At 35.3% G+C, this 17,840-nt stretch overlaps 1 protein-coding gene across 4 annotated transcripts in view; it reads right to left on the reverse strand.

Annotated features, from left to right (window-relative positions):
• RAB3GAP1 (RAB3 GTPase activating protein catalytic subunit 1) overlaps positions 1-17,840 on the reverse strand; it is a 107,566-nt gene that overhangs the window by 4,565 nt on the left and 85,161 nt on the right. For all 4 annotated transcript variants that reach the window (XM_036886577.2, XM_036886580.2, XM_036886579.2 and 1 more), the window contains 6 exons: positions 16,165-16,302; positions 12,783-13,010; positions 2,058-2,154; positions 1,858-1,961; positions 1,608-1,723; positions 38-140 (listed from right to left, as the gene is read on the reverse strand). In XM_036886577.2, the coding sequence (XP_036742472.2) occupies positions 38-140; positions 1,608-1,723; positions 1,858-1,961; positions 2,058-2,154; positions 12,783-13,010; positions 16,165-16,302 (786 nt within the window). The remainder of the gene's footprint in view (positions 1-37; positions 141-1,607; positions 1,724-1,857; positions 1,962-2,057; positions 2,155-12,782; positions 13,011-16,164; positions 16,303-17,840) is intronic.

The raw sequence follows: 17,840 nt of genomic DNA on the forward strand, positions 1-17,840 counted from the left end.
GGACATCATGATACAGTCAATAAGGAATCTCACATACCCTCTGAGCATTCACAAACAGCTTGTGAATGATTCTGCCAGCATGTCCTCTTCCTGCACCAACGACTAACACTTCAGGCTGCTCCAAAAGGCAACTCACAAACCTAGGAGAGAAAGGTCGTGAAAGGATCGAAAGCAAGCTGCTCAGTTCACCCTGTATCAATCCTCACAGACTCATTTGGTGGACAAACCCTCAAAGTGATACTGGCTAAGCCTACCAAGGCTAGAGTGGACATTTTATGACAGGATAGATTGACACCTGGAATTAAAATTGCCTCAAATAAGAATCTTACGGCCTTTCAAGTGTTCATAAAAATTTTTTTAAGCCCATCTCTATCAAAGTGTAAGAGGAAATATCCAGTTTCTTTCATACTAGAAGCTTAGAAAACAGAGTAAATAAAAGATAAAAAAAAAGTTGGGGGCAGGGGTAACAAAAATCAAGTTTCATTTACAAAGCAAAGCAATGATCCAAATTTCTCACTTTTTTTCTTCTAAGATGTATGAGAATATGTGTGTGTGCATGTAAAACATGTTTTGCTAAACAAAATCTCCATTGTAGACTGTGCCATTATGGGCTGGAAACACTCTACTTCCAAGTGTACCACAGAATGTGTGGTGGAGCTAACAGGACCAAAGGCACGGAGCCACTGCCCCCCACGACCTGCTCACTAACACAGTGCTGGTGTAGACATGATTCCCTTGACTACAGCTTCTTCTTCTCATTGAAAAGGAAGTAATTTTCAAAAGCAAAGAAGAATGGGAGAAATTTCCACTCAACACAGATACAAAATTCAAACAAGAATTTATTAAAAGCTATATAGCAAATGCTTTGTCATGCAATATTAATTATTTAGCATCAATAATGCCATTTCTCGAGGAAAGGCTGATGGAAATTTTAAAGTTATGACAAATTGAAGCTGCTGAAGCAGCTAATCTGGAAATGCTTTATCACGTTTTAAAACTACACTGTCCTTTCAAGTGCCACAGGTGAAAATAGACATGGACACACACAGACAGGCTCCCCTGAGGATGGTGCCAAGTCTCAGAACAGGGAAAGACTGACCCAGTTGCTCACCTCATCTGGTCACTCTTTCAAAACACATTTGCCAGGTGCTTAGGATGCACACCTTTGCTATCACAAATCTTGTTTAAAATTGAATAAATCACTAGAAATATTAAGCAGAAATAGTTTCAGAACATCTGAGACTGTGGCTAAGAAACAGTGAGAGCTGAGAGCAAGACTCCTGGGGAGCCTCACGTAACAAGGAATGAAGATCTGCTTCACAGGGGACTGCAGGCACCAGATCTCCAAGAGCGAACAAGGACATTCCTAGAAAAAAAGACCTGGTAGATTTGTTTCTAAAAGTGGGAGGAATGGAAACACCTGGCAAATACTCAGAAATACAGTAAGGTCAAATCTTAAAATTAAATACTTCTCTGACTCTAGCCAAGGCTTGTTACAAGTAACATAGGAGTGCTGTAAAAGAATCTCAATAGTCTACTAAAATTTTCTAAAGAGAGTGTGGCTTTTCCTACTGCAGACAGAAACAAGTAAGTCAAATAGCAATTACCTTTCAAGATCTTCCTTTTCCTCCTCTTGTTCACATTTCTCAGTTCCAAACTTGGCCTTCAGTGAACGGGCTCGAGCAATTATAGCTTCCACATTAATAATTTGATGGATGATTTCCTAACAGTAGAAAGGGGAGTGACACAGATGAGAAAAAAGCAAACCCATTTAAAAACATATCTTTAAAATAATTACTGACAAATTGACAAATGTGGAGAACACTTGGCAAGATCCTGACACTACATCAAACTTACTTCCAATTTCTTGTCTTCTGGATTGGAGAAGTGCAAAACTTTACTGGAATGGGATATTATCTGCTTTATAATCTTCTTAACTGAAGAAATATTTTCCAGACTCTCTATTTTTAAAAAGATCAAAGCCATCTTTAAATAAGTTAGGCAAATAAATTTGCATTTTGGAAATGAACTAATGACTAATCAAATAAGACATTTACCTTCTTCCTTTACCTTGAGCACAGCTGCATGAATGATGCAAGGTAACAGGTGCCGAGCAAGGTCGGCAGGTTTCTGTATTGCCAGGTAGTGCAGGACCTGGAGGCGGCACAAAGTTAGACCAGCGATCAGTGCAGATGTCAAAGAATAAGCAGCCATTCATGAAAATAAAAACCCGTCTGAACCACTGAGCTCACAACTGTAACAAGATTAGAGATGAGCTCTCCTCTCTTAGTACCAATACCTACTCATCCTGGTAGGTAGCCACTACTCCCAAAGGTAAGAATAATGAAAACAACTAAAAACTTCCATCTGTAATAATGGTGAATATTCTCACATTTTTTCCTTCTTCTGTATGCAATACATGCAAATTAAGAAAATACAAGGCTAATACAAACCACCTGTAATTTATATCACCTACAAATAACAAAAATTAACAGTGGAACATTTTAATTCCAGGATTTTTGAAGACCTTGAATACACATAATATATTAAGTGAACTAATATTAAGTATGTAAAATACTGTTTTGCAACCTGCTTTTTTCACTTAACATTTCTAAACATTGCTAGTGACCATGACAATTTTTAAAAAATGTTAGCTGTTTTGGTTTATTGTTTTGTCTAAAATGGAAATCGTTTTCTTTTTCTGATTAAAAAAATCCAGATTAGTATGTGTAAACTTAAGGACCTGCCTTTAAGTTTACTCAACAGTTTATTTATTAATAAAGGTAAAGGAAATATAATCTCCTAAGTGACAGATAATATGCTCACAGATCTCAAAGTTCTCCAGAAATTGTAACTTCCAAAGGAACAACACATTTTTGTGTTTTTTGTCTCAGACTTATTTCTATACCCACTTAAACACAAAGATATATCTGGATATGCAACTTAACAAAAATTTATAATATGCATACTGTTTCATAACTAAGTTTAATGCTTATGATTTTACTTCTTGCTTAGAGGGTTTTGTGCAGTTTTAAACTTCTAAAAATTAAAACTTAGAAAAATGCACATACCAGAGTATTTATAAATAAAAGAAAACATGAACAGTTGAATATTTGTTTACACACCAACCAGCTTAAGAAAAAGAACCTAACCAGTACTTTCCAACTCCCTGTGTGCCCTTCCCTGATCAAGTCCGTCCCTCATGCATCCCACCACAATAAAAGTAACTAATCATTCTTCTGCTTTTCTTCAGTGTTCTCACATATGTATGTAGCCATGACAATGTGCTGCATAGTTTTGTCTGGTTTTAATCCTATGTAAGTTGAATGTTTCCGTTTATCTCCTTTAGTGACTTGTTTTTCATTTAGCATTGTTTTTGAGATGCATGTATGTTCATACATGCTATAGCTTATTCATTTTCACTGCTGTATTAAAATGTTCATCCACTGATGGACATCTCCTCCACGTCCATCTTTCAGCTATTACAAACAAAGCTCCTATTACAAAAAAACACTTCCTAGTGCACATGTGGAGGAATTTCTAAGAAAGAATAGACTTAGGAACTGCACAAGGTAACGTCAAATTATTCTCTCTTTATATTGAACAGATTTCAATTATTTTACAAAGTGTTTCAACATTTACATTCTTATCTAGAGTAATAAGAGTTCCCATTTCTATACATCCTTGTTAACACTATTACAAATTTCATTTCCCTTAACTTATACAAAAACTAACTTGCAAAAATACAAAATATTTGTATCACCTCTGCCTAGATTCATTTATTGTAAACCTTTTACTTCATCTGTTTTATCACATGCATCTCTCTTCCTCTGTATGTGCATCACTATACACACATTTTTTTTCTGAATTTGAGAGCAAGTTGCATACATCATGTCCCTTTATCCCAATATATCAGTGTTCCTAAAATTAATGTTTTCTTATATAATCAAAATATGAAATAAAAAATATTTTGACCATATATAAGTAAATTTAGCACTGATCAAATACCACCACCCTTATTACAGTTTTATCAACTGACTAATGTCTTTTCCCACCACCACACAGGATCCAGTTAAAGGCCACACTGCTTTTAGTTGTCATACCTCTTTACTCTCATTGAATTTGGAACAGCTTTCCAGTCTGTCTTTCATTACAGTGGCATTCTGAAGACAGCCCCCACTTTTGGATAACAAAATTCTATACTTTATTAGTATACTTTCCTTAGTTTTAAAAAACTGATATTTAACTTACATATCATAATATTCATTAAGATGTACACTTAGTGGTTTTTAGCATAATTACAAGGTAATGCAACCATCACCATTATCTAATTCCAGAAATTTTTGATCACCCCAAAAAGAAACCCATTACCCAGCAGCAGTCACTCCCCCATTTCTCCCACCCTCTAACCCCTGGCATCTAGTAAACTAACTTTCTGTCTACATGGATTTGCCTATTCTGGATATGTCATGTAAATGGAATCATATAATATGTAGCCTTCTGTCTCTGACTTCTTTCACTTAGCACAGTTTCAAGATTCACATGTGTCATAGCCATGTATCAGAACTTCATTTTTACGGTTGAATAATATCCATATTTCACTTACTCATTCATCAGACATTTGGAGTGGTTCCACTTTTTGGCTATTTTGAATAAAGCTGTCAGTATTTGTATACTCAACTTCCTTAGTTTTTATCTAATGTCCTTTTCCTATTCCAGGATCACATCCAGGATATCACATTACTTTAGTAGTCATGTTTCTAGGCTCCCCTTGGATGCAACAGCTTCTCAGATTCTCCTTGTTTTTACTGGCCATGACAGTCTTGAAGAGTTCTATTTGGGTATTTTGTAAAAAGTCCCTCAACTGGGATTTATGTGATGTTTTTCTCATAACTGAAATAGGACTGTGTATTTTGGGGAGGAAGTCCAAAGAGGTAAAGTGTCATTTCATCACATTATCCTTTCTCCTGGAAGCAGTACCACATCTAGGAATTTACACTTATATTTTCAACAGTACAAAAGTAAAGATTTATTAAGTTGATCATTGCTGCATTACTTGTAGTTACAAAGTACTGGAAACTAGGAGCTTTGTTTAATGAACTATGGTGTGTCTGTGTAATTGAGTACTGTGCAGCTGTTAAAAAAAAAGGAAAATCTCTATTAACTAATAGAAAGTGATTTCTAGGATATGTTTTTAACAGAAAAATACTTATAGTGTGCTTCATTTTGTGTAAAAAAGGTGGGGGGGGAGATAAAGAAAACATGTATCTACTTATCTTCACAAGAAGAAACTCAGTAAATAAAGATAAGTCAGAAAACAAAACAAAATTAGTTACCAGAGTGAGAGTCCAGGGGAGAGAGTAAGATTGAGTAGAAGAAACACGGGAGGGATTCACACTTAGGAAAGAGTGTATCTTTGACTCCAGAAAAATGTTAATGGTCTACATCTTCAAAAATTAAATCTATAAGAATGGAAAGAGGGGAAATGACCTAAAACTGAAAGCAAGCTGATATAAATTAACCCATCTGTATTTCAAATGAATAACATAACCACCTGAAAGGGGGTGAGGGGCAGAGGGAAAATCTAATCTTACAAGTAATTCATGGATATATAAGATGTATTTGACTATATACCAGCAGGTGTGATGGGAGGTGGGATGGCATTCCAAACAAATCTATTTTCTAGGTTTGTTTTTCATAGTGCTGTGGGTAAGCAATTCTGTAACTTGTAGATGGGTTATTGTTTGAGGAAATGCACAGTCAAATGTGTTGGTATTGTTGGGAGCCAGAATTGTCACTAGGGAAAAGAGATGCAAACATGGAATTGAGGAAGGCAGGGAAGACTCAGTGGCACAGAACTGGAATTGGAGGTACTGGTTTGGATGTATATAGGTTTCTAAAATACAGATAGGTATGTGGGTATGTGCCTGTGCATATGTGCAATCATATATTTCCTATCTTTCTTCTAAAGAGGTCTAGAAGCAGTGACATCCCTATAGCAATGAGCACATATATCTTGATTTCTAGAACATGCCTTACTAAAAGGAACCATACTTTCCTCAAAAATTGCTGACTTCAGGATTGGGATTAAGGATAGTAATGAACTGTAAACCACTAGGAAAAAACAGGAACCTAAGGGTCCACATTGATAATATGTAGATAAAGAAATAAGAAGGAAGTGCATTTCATCACAAAGATGACTGATAAATATGGAGGATATGTTGGAATTGGAAACTTCAATTGAAGAACCATATTCATAGTAAAGATTGGTTTAGGCAAGAATCATCAGTAGATGTTAAGTCCAGGTGGAAATTAAGGTAAGTGCATCATACTTACATGGGTGCAAAGAGTCTCTCCATAGATTACTTCTGACTTGCAAGGAAATACTAACTATACAGTGGAGTAATGGGATAATAATTTGACAAGATGATCAAAATTAATAGCACCAGTAAGGGGCAGATGGAGATGTCTACATTGGGGTGTGATGCTAGGAAGGATCCAACCTTACTTAATGGACTCTGAGGTCTAAGAATACGTATCTGCATCTGATCATGAGGAAAAATGACATAAAACCCAAATGAAAAACATTCTAGTTTAAAAACAGCTTTGCACACACACACACAAAATTATGGGAGTATATTAAAGGGACATAGGAGTCAACTGATTTCCCAGTGCCCCACACTGAAACAATTTGAGCAACAAAATAAAGTAGTATTGGATTATGACTCAAAGTATAAAATAAACATCCTTGAGTGTAGTGGTATAAATGAATTATTGAATACATTGGTGAGAAGAGACACATCTCCCATGTAGAGGAATTCTAAATCTCTTCTGCCTTCAAGGAGGTGGAGTATAATGCCCCACTCCATAAGTGTGTGCTGTGCATTGTGACTTTCTTCCAAAGAGTACAGTGTGCAAATAGAGAAAATGATTAACTTTACAGAAACTTGACAAACAGTACCTTAGCCAGGTGAGCAACGTTAACGCTAGGGATAAGTCATGTTGATAGTATGTACTCTTAAACGCTTATGTATATTTTGCTAAACACTGTCCAATTTCCCTCCACAGGGGGCTGTACCATCTTGCTGCTCACTCACCAGTAATGTATGAGAGGGCCTGCTACCTCATGGCCTGAATATTTATTAAACATTTGAATTCTTGCCAATCTGATATGTGAGAAATGGTTATGTCAGTAAGGTTTTAATTTGCATTTCTCTGATTATGAATGAAGTTGAACATCTTTTGAGAGGTTTAAGGGTAATTATCCTTTACTTTGGGTGTGTTGCCTACTCACATCTCTTGCCCATTTTTCTATAGTATGTTGGTCCTTTATCTGTAATACATGTATTTCTCCCAGTTTACAAATATTTCTCCCAGTTTGTCATTTGACTTTTCTTTTTGCCATGAAAAAGTTTCTTATTTTTACACAAATTTCATCAATTATATTTTTAATTGCATCTGGGTTTGACTCCTAATTAGAAAGCTTTTCTCTATATCCAGGTTACAGAAGAATTCATATGTGTTTTCTTCAAGTACTCCTATGGCCTCATCTTTCAGTTTATTCTTGTATATAGTACAAAAGATAGATCTAATTTTATCTTTTGCCAAACAGCTATTCAGTTATCCCAAAACCATTTACTAAGAGGGCCATCTATACCCCAAGATTTGAGATGCCATCTTTATCATACACTAGACTTCAACATGCATTTATGGACTTTCTACTGTTCACTGGGTTGTCAATCTCTGCACTATTACCACTTTAGTTAGTGAGGTTTTGTACTATGATATTTGGTCAGGCTAGTTGCTCCCCTCTCCTCTATCTCATAACTCTTCTCCATCTCTTCTGAGCTATTCTTGCATGCTCTTTTAAAATGGCCATTCACCCATTTAAAGTGCACAATTTAATGATTTTACGTATATTCAGAGCTGTACAATGAAAACCACAACCAATTTTTAACATTTCCATTACCCCAAGAAGAAGGCCATTAAAATTCACTCTCTGAACCCCTAAATCCTAAGCTTGCATGTTTATTTTCTCATATGAACTTTGTATCAACTTGTCTGGCTCCATAATATAGCCTTATGGTATTATTATTGGGGTTGCACTAAATTTATCAAATAATTTAGGAAGACTTAACCTTAATGATGTTGAGACATCCTGATTAATGATGTTGAGACATCCTGACCAAGAATAATAAGGGATGTCTATTTTTTCAAGTGTATTTTTCAGGAGTGCTTTATTTGGATTTCAAACATTTCTTGTTTTTTCCTGTTTTACCATTTTTTTCTCTTATAATGAAGAGAAAATGTCATTTGCATCTTTGTAATGGTTACTATTTGTGTATATGAATGGTACTAGTAGTATGTTAACATTATGTCCTGCTAGCTTGCTGTGTTAGTTTTGATCACTGATTGCTTTGATTTTTCCAGGTGTACTGTCATATCATCTACAAGCAGTTTTTCTTCTTTTCAACATCTTATGCCTCAGCTCTCCCTTTTATAATTGCACTGGCTAATACGTCCAGAATAATTATGTATGTATGGCAGTGGAGATAAAAAACACCTTGCTTGGTTCCCAACCTTACTGAGAATACCTCTAGGGTTTTTCCCCATTAAGATGCTAGGTTTAGTATTGAGGTCTACATGTAGTTACCATCTTTAAAAAGTATTCCATCCAGTCTTACTTTCTCAAGAGTTTTTATTTGAAATGGGTATTAAACTTTATCAAAGACTTTTTCAGTATATATGGAGATAATGGTATTTTCTCCTTAGATTAATGAAATAAATCATATAAATAGATTTCCGGATAATCATACTTACATTCAGTCAACAGGTATTATTTTCTTAAGATGGTCCTAAGTTTGCTCACTTAGGATTTATGCACTCAATTTTCTAAGTATTATTGGTCTGTAACTTTTTCTTACATGCTATCTTTATCAGGTTTAGGTATACTAGTATTACAGGCATAATTTCCATAAAAAGAATTTGGGAAATTTCCTCCAATTATTATGTATCGAAACAATTTAGGTAGCACTGGGATTATCTGGTCTCTCTCAATATTTAGTTAAATTCCCCTGTGAAACCATCAAGGTCTGGTGCTTTTTTATGGGGTTATTTCTTGGTAGCTATGTCTATTTCTTCTGCAGAAACTGGTCTGTTCATACTTTCAATATTTACTGAGGTAATTTTTGGTACATTGTATTTTCTTAAGAAATTATCCATTTCATCTTGGTTTTCAAATTTATACGTACAGATGTACAAAGTAGTCTTCTAAAGCATTTTCTCTGTATCATAGTTATCTGCCCTCTTGGTTATTTATTTTGTATATGCATGCTTTCCCCTTTTTTGTGATTACACTAATGGGTTGTTTATTTTGTTAATTTTTTTTTTTTTTACATAACCTGATTTACTGATTTGATCTGTTTTTCTGTTCTCTACTTCATTACTCTCTGTTTTAATCTTTATTATTGCCTTCCTTTTGTTTTCTTCTGGTTTTATTTTGTTACTCTTTTTTAGGTTTTTGAGTTAGGGATTTTTATTAATTCAATGATTTTCATTCTTTTGTTTTTCTTGATGTAGGAATTTAGTGCTATGGACTTTCCTTTGATCACTTCTTATATACATATCTGATAATTCTGATGTGTTTTCATTATCATTATTTTTCAGAAATTCTGTGATTTCTCTTTTTATTTTTCCTTGCACCCAAGCATTAATCCAAGGTTTTAAAATTTCCAACAGGAAGGCCTGTTTTTTGGTTGTTGTTTTGTTTTTAGTATCTAGTTTTCCTGCAGAGATCAGAGTCTTGGTTATATTTCCATTATGAAATCTACTTGTTTTCTCTGTGCCCTAATATAATATGAATTTTTGTGAATGTTCCATGTGCACTTGAAAAAATTGTAGTCTCTATTATCAAGATACAGTGTTTGAAATATATCTAAAAGATCTATTGATTATAATCTTCAATCTTAGTTTTGTCTAATTGTCTTGAATTGAGAGTAATGTGTTAAAAGTATTTTGTGCTTTGATCTGTTTCTCCCTGTATCTCCTGCAGTTTTGTTTTGTATAGATGGTTACTGAGTTATCTAGTATGTAAACATTAACAGCTGTTTTCTTATTGTTTCCATTTACTTGATACATCTTTGCCCAGTGTTTACTTTGTAGTCTTTGTGAATCACTGAATCCCTCATTTATAGCAGAGAGTTGGGTTCTAAATGACTATATTATATTGTAATTATTCTGTGTGTGATGTTTTATTTATTATGTGTGTTTCTCTACTTGGTGTGTGTTCTTTGCTTTTTAAAAATTTCTGTTGGTATCCAAGAAAAGTTTGTATTTTTATTCTAGTAGATATCCTTAAATAATACCTTTTATGCTCCCTTAATTCCCTTACATCTTTAATGGTTTTACGATCTGTTCTGGCAATTTTAAAGGGTATCCTCTGACTACCACCTATTACATATGTAACAGTCAACAATCTCATTTTCCTTTCCTCCTCTCTTTCCTTTTTTGTCCCAACTTTTTAATTGCATTCTTTATACTTTGTCCTAACATACAATTTTTACATATTCTTCTTCCACCCATGACCTATCTATTATGTCTCGCCATTGGCTCTTTGCCAAAGTCTTTCAGTCATCTCTTCGCTGAACTTCATCCATCCTCCTACACTACCTTGTTCAATCAAGTAGCCACTAGCCACATGCATCCACTTCAAAATTAAGCTCCTGCTATACTAGGCACATTTCAAGTGCTCATTAAAGCCATGTGTGGCCAGTGGCTACCATTTTGGACAGTACAGCTCTAGAACATTTCTAACACTGCTGTAGTTATTTGGACGAGGCAACTGTAGTGGATTCCTTGGGAAGGGTGCATACATACAAAGAAAACTTTTTATAGCCTTCATTACTTGGACATCTTGGATATAAAACTCTTTAGTTTGTACTTTTTGTTTACATTTCTTGAAAATACTGCTCAATACTGCCTTGCTTTTGAGAAATCTGACACCTAATTCTCTTTCACTTGTAAACTATTTTCATCTTTTTGCCTAGAGGAAGCTCTGAGAATTTTTTTTTTAATATTTAAGGTCTAATAGTTTTGCAGTGATATATTCATTACTCTTGGTCAATTTTCCCCTGAAGCCAGTCAGTCCTTTACATATGTAAATTCAAGTTTTCTTTTATTTCCAGAAAGTCTTCTTGGATTGTAGTTTTAAATATTAGTTCTGTTCTAGTGTTTGGATTTTTCTTCTTCAAAGACTGATAAAATGAGTATTATTCCTATTTTTCCTATCTTTTATTTATACTACTTCTCTTTAACCCTTTTACTCCTTTATCTCATTTTCAATCTCTTGGCTGTTCTGCTTCTTTTCCTTGATCTTTTCATTAAATTTAAATATGAATCTATGCTCCCTTGGACCCCTTAGAATTAAGTCTTCATTTTTCTTATGGTTATCTTTTACTTCTATTTCTACCCTGAATTAAACCAGCTATGGTTTACTTTTTTGTGGGGTTTTTGGTCCATTTCTCTTCTTGGTTTCAGTATCTCTGATTAAACATGATTTTTCATAGCTCCTTTGCTTGTTTGAGAATGTCTGGCTCAGTTTGGAGTGTTATGTCACAATTTTCTCCTACTTTGTGGTCAATTTTCTGGGAAATATTTTCATTAGCTAAAATGATTCTATTTGCTTTTTACTGTTTGTATGGATGTGGTCTGCTCTTTACTATTTATTCCTAGTCATGTCACAGTTTTAAAGTATCCTCTTCTGCACAATTTCCTTAATGGACAGGGGAGTGAGGAAGCTGATATGTCTTTTTTCTCTTTCATTTCTGCAAGATCTATCATTTTCCCTTTCTTTTTTCTTTCCCATCATTGCTTTATTTCTAAGTGGTATCATGCATTCTCTTTAAACCTGGTTCTTCCGCAGGCAGTGTCTCTCTGAGGGTCCACTTGTAATCCTGCTTCCTTTCAAGTTCCTGTAGTCAGTGCTGTGAACTACCAAGACCAACCTGTGCTGAGCATTTTGGCACTTAGTGTTAGGGTCTCTTTCTGGGGTGACTCTGTGCTCCATCTAATCTTCTGTATCTCTCAACTCTTTTTAAGATTTTCCCATTCCCTGTACCCACAGGCTTACAACAGTGGGAATTTCACGGGAATTTGCCTTATTTTTCTGCTTACAGTTGATTCGAAGGTCACTAAACTCTCTATCTCCTAGTAATGCTAAAGGCATTTATTTACTTATTTATTAATTTCATGAAATATTTTTGGAGGTGGGTGGATGGGAAGGTTTATGAGACAATTTGATATCAGGTGGCTGCCACTCTTTTCCAGGACTCCAAATATTTTTTGGTAATTGTAAAGCAGTCTACTAAATGATCATACCATAATTTATTAAACCAAGACTTACTTTTTGAAACTTTCGTTGTATAACTTTTTCACTAAAATACTGTTGAACATCATTCTTGTACATTGGTCTTTATGTACTTCTCATTACTTCCTTATATTTTTTGTTTAGTAGAATTGCTAGATCAAAGGACATGACCATTTTTAAGGCTCTTGCCATACACTGTGAGAGAGTCTAATTTTAAGGATCATAATTTTAAGGATGCATATCTCATTCTTTGGTTTATTTGCAACTAGTTCTAAAATGTGAATAGTAGATATATAAAAGTCTCATTAAATTTCAATGCTTTGCTTCTCAACTGTGTCCAAAGTTTTCATGTCTATAAGAGTTGCTAAAACTCTAGAATAATTAGCATTCTAGTGTTAGATACTCAAACCTCAGTTACCTTTTCTGCTTCCCGTGTATCATCAAAGAGTCTCCTCTGCCTTCTAGCAGGAATTGGCTTAGCTGTTTCCCAGGCTTCTACCCACATATTGCTTGGAATCTTCATTCGGGCACTCAGTTCCCCTTTCAGGACCACGTTGCCCTTTTCATCAATCACTTCCTCTTCAATATAATCCCGGGGTGAGTACCATCTCACAAAGTCTTCCAGAAAACAACCTGGATTAGCTGCCTAAAATAAGGCAAAAAATTCAGAATCAAATAAAAATGAACAGTTACTAATAAACCTGTTTGCACAATCATACTTTCACTCACAAAAAGCCTATTTAATCTTTATAAAATCTAATATGTGACATGAGTTGCGAGTCACCCAAACAGATCAGATGTTAAAGTACCAAAAATATCTTTGCTGTCTCCGTTTTATGGAAGACAACATTTTCATTTGATGAATCTGAAAATAAAAAGCTGATGTGAAATGAAAGACCTCTCTTAAACAGATTATACGTTACATAAATTGATTTAAAATTAAGCTATAATATCTCCTCAGTACTTAGAAAAGTATCAAATATGCTCAAGTCAAGTAATTAAATAACATACATTAACAGAATAATAACATAATGATGGGGAAGTTCTTTTTTCCTCAATATATCAATACTGGTACTGCAAAAATATCAGCTAACCTCAAAAATATTCTATTCAGCCATCAAATTTTTGTGTCTAATATAAAAAATTACCATCACATAAATTCCTTCTGTGCTGTTAAGGAATTGGAATTCAAGCTATTGTTTTTCAGGCTTCTGAAACCAAACTAAAGTTTTATTTAATGGATAATTCTATAGAATTAAGAATGATCCATGTCAAAATCCTTGAAGTAATTCTACATTCAAACTTGAAAAAAACAAGCAGAGGGTTCACAGTGTTAGTGGTAAGGCAAGGAGGTCTTTTTTCCAAGTACTGTATTAGTGGAGTACAAAGTATGGGTATATATATATCATCCCCTTAATACTCAAAAGATATGTGTATACACATTAAAGATACATCTTTTTGGTTATATTTCAACCACAATGTATTCTTGCTGCTGTAAGTACTATATTTAATTATGTAAAATAAGAAGTGATGTAAGCATTAACAAAGAACTGCTAAGCAGAAGGTCATTTTTTTGTTTTAAATAAAATCAACCTCAGACCAAAATGAAAACCAATATGGTAAGAATGATCAATTTTATAAATGTGAAGAGCAAAGTTGCCAATTTCTCCTCATTGAGTTCACTGGCTACCAGCTTAACCATCTCCCCGCGCCCCCCATGCCGTTTTAGGAAATCTCCCTGAGGGAATGAGGAATCAGAGGAGGGTCCTTAATTAAGTCAACAACATAAACTTCTAAGGGGTCTGGCATCATGGTAACAAAGAACTGCTGTGAGGTGTAATGAGTCAAGATTACCCCATGACTTAAGGATTCATGAACAAAGATCTGGATATGAACCAGGCAACACTACACCCACATGCAAACATCTTAGGAGACTAAAGACAGGCTTTCAGTGAGGAAAGCAGACTTAAAATTTATCTTCTAGATGTCCTTGCTATACCAGGCTGAACATACAGCTACCAGGAGAGAGTCAAGCCTCACTTCAGCTACAGCTTGTCTTCTTTCTGCTGTTACAGGTTGTATTCCAAGAGTGTACTTGAGAAGAGTCCCTGTCCTTCTGCAATTGCTGGGCACAGGTGCCTCATGTACATATCAGAATTTATCCAAAGCTCTGGGGACTCTCCCAAGGGCTCCTAATACCAAGTTAACTCCATACCTAAAGGGAAAGGCAATCACATTTACTGCAGAGTGACTACATATTTTCTTAAATATATTACCTGATTTTCACATAGGTTGGGGCAGATAGGCAAGTTGGCTATTTGAAATACAACCTGTTTTCTGTTTAAAACATTAGATGAGGTCTTAAGGGGTCCAGGTTAGCCCAAAGGAGTCTAATGAACCAGTTTTGCTAAAGTATAGTGTTAAAGAAATTACACAGAGCCTTACCCTGAGGGGCCAATATGTTTCAATTGGGAAAATCTTACAGTTCCAATTAGGAATTTCTTCCTATAAATGCCTCTGCAAGGGCAATGAAGCAGGACAGGAAGAGATGAGTAAGAAGGTAGCTAGGGCAGTCGGGTAAAACACAGCTGCTACACAAGCTAGTGCTTCCTACTGTGCACACCCACCCTAAGCAAATCCTCTTCTCTACCTTTTGTATTTAACACATGCACATCTCTCTTCCTCACAGCAGAACGGAACTCACAGATTTTCTTTTTAGTCTCTAAGGGAAGCACGCAGCTCTGAAGACATTTACTAAAGATTTTTCTTTTGGTAAAAATGGGGGAAATAAGCAGAGAATACAAAAGGTTCCTTTTTATTGTCACTTAAAACTGCTAGCAGGGAAGATGAAAGTGGCATAGGTTTTCATGAAAAAATGAAACTCAGGCTAACCTACATGGCACAAAAGCAGGACTAAGTAGGGGCCATGGAATGGGGAGATGGTCACAGCAGCAGGATAAGAAGGAAAGTCTGGGCCTGGGAGACGGTCAGGGGATCAGCAATAGGAAAGGGAAGCCTTATGGACCTCTGGGCTACCCAACTGGTTTGTTTGTTTGTTCATATACATGAGTTGCCTCTGCTTTCAAGAATTAATTCCAAAACAAAGACATTTCTTCATCTCTGAAGAAATTCAGAGGGTTTTGAGGATAATAAGCCAAATGTCACCATTCTCTGAATCCTCTACATTCTAATACAGGCCTATATCTAAGCCTAAAATATTCTTTCCCAGGCAGCAAATGCCTACTCCTCCTAAATGATGACTCTCCTGAGAGACCTTCCATGACCCACTCAGTAGTCAGTCACCGTTCTGACCTTACCTTCATAGCAGAAGTCATCACATAATAATTATTTACATATCCCCTCCCACAACCTCAACCACTGTAACTGAGGATAAACATTGTATTTCCTACTTATCTAACCACAATGCAAGTTACAAAGTAGGCAATCAAAGGTTTAATTTAATGAAGCAACTTATGTTAAATTCTAAGGGTTTCCTAAAAGCCTTGCATTAAATTGGCTAACACACATAAAGGAAGAAAACATTCCAATGCTCATATAGAAATGATTCAATTCTCAACTTCCCACTATTATTCAAAGATTGTTCTTTTCTTTTTTTTAAACCTAAGAAGCAGGTTTGACTACAACCTTTAGAGGATGGAGGCAGGGTGTTGTAACTACAAATGAAATAAAAACATTTAATGAAAGACATTCAGGCCTTCATATCACTTATGGAGTGACTTTTACAGCTTTATCTCAGAATAGCTCAAAATAGATTTCCAAGCTCTGATAGTGTGACCCACCTTAAAAGACTCCATATCTGAGAGCAGACAGGCACTCTGCATGCGTGCGCGGAGGTGAGCCCCTTCTGCTGATGTGCCTAATTTAGCTAGAACCTCTGATTGCTCCTCTAGCAGATCTTCTGTCATAGGTGCTGGTTCCTGTGACGCACAGAAGCACAAAGCTCATGAACAGCCTTTTTTAGACAAAGTGGAGCTATAAAAATAGATGAAGACATTATTTCAGTTCTAGCAGTCACAAGATATATACTTAAAAGAATTCAGAGAAACCCACAAATTTTGGGGAACCTACATAAAAAAAGGTAACAAAGTAATAAGAATAAATATGACTTTCAGCATACCCTCTCAACAAAAAAGATTATTATGTTTCTCTTAACGAGGACTGATAGCCAAAAGACAGGATTTTGGATGCACCAAACATCTTCCTGCCTATTAATGACAAAGAAATGAAGTCCTAGTGATATTGTTATGTATGTCATTGCTGGTTGCAACAAGATTTTTATTAAAACAAATAAGAAAATCGATAGATATGAAAATAAAAATGAAGGAAAATGAATTGAGTCCCAACTAAAAGCCCCCAAATAACTTAAGTTTTATGTTGGATGATTTGCTTTGGTTTGGGTCCAAGGACATTCTAATTACTAATTTACCCAGAAATTGTTGGGTTTTTGTTTTGGGAATTAGAGATACATATTTTAAGTGATAACCCCAAATAAAAAAAAAGCTAAGGCAAATCTAAGGAAGATAATTTCCTTTAGAGTATAATCATTGAGAGAGTGCCAAAAAGCATTCCAAAACCATTCAAAGGAGTTTAGGAAAGTCCTCTGAGAATTGATTCTATTAGATTTTATATTTGAAATATGAAGCATTCAACAACCCAGAGACTAACCAAACAAAGCTTGCCTGCTTTGTTGAAGTCAGAACACATGAACTTTTCTATTCTTAGATAATAGGTTAAGGCCTAGCAGAAGTGTTTACAGCATCCTTTCAATAAATAGATTCCTTCAGATTTCAAGAGCATACTATCAAACGTGATTTCGCAGCCACAGCACTACTGGCATTTTACACTATTTAATCCTTTTTCGAGAGGTCTGTCCTACACACCACAGCAGGTTTACCAGCATCTATAGCCTCTACCTTCAAAAGGGCTGTAGCCAACTCCACCTTATGACAAGCATAAATGTTTTCAGACATTGTCAATACCCCTGGGGGCAAAATCACTCTTGAGTTGAGAACCACTGCCATAAAGATAAATAATTTTGTAATTATTTTTTCAGGAATAAAGGAGAAGCATGGTAAAGGTATGGCATTCAAAACAGAGAGCAACAGAAGAAAATTACTTTTTTCTTGTATCATCCTCATTTTGAAACAAACAAACCTAAATGGGGTACTTTCAAACACTGGTGCCCAGAATGTAATGTCTAAGCTTTCCCAAACAACAGTCTGGCAATCAGTACATTACAAGTACTTATGATCATGCCCTCAGACCCAGTAAGTCAACTTCTAGAAATATCAATGCAGCATTATTTATAATAGCATGAAAGTTGAAAAGAATCTGAATGTATAATAATAGGATGATGGTCTGATATGGGAAAATGGGAGGAAACTGCTCTAACAGTAATCATCTCTGGATTATGGTTTTATGAGTTTTGTTTTCTTTTCTCTACATGAACATGTAT

This window comes from Manis pentadactyla, chromosome 8 (genome assembly GCF_030020395.1).
Source record: "Manis pentadactyla isolate mManPen7 chromosome 8, mManPen7.hap1, whole genome shotgun sequence".
Taxonomy (NCBI): Eukaryota; Metazoa; Chordata; class Mammalia; order Pholidota; family Manidae; genus Manis; species Manis pentadactyla.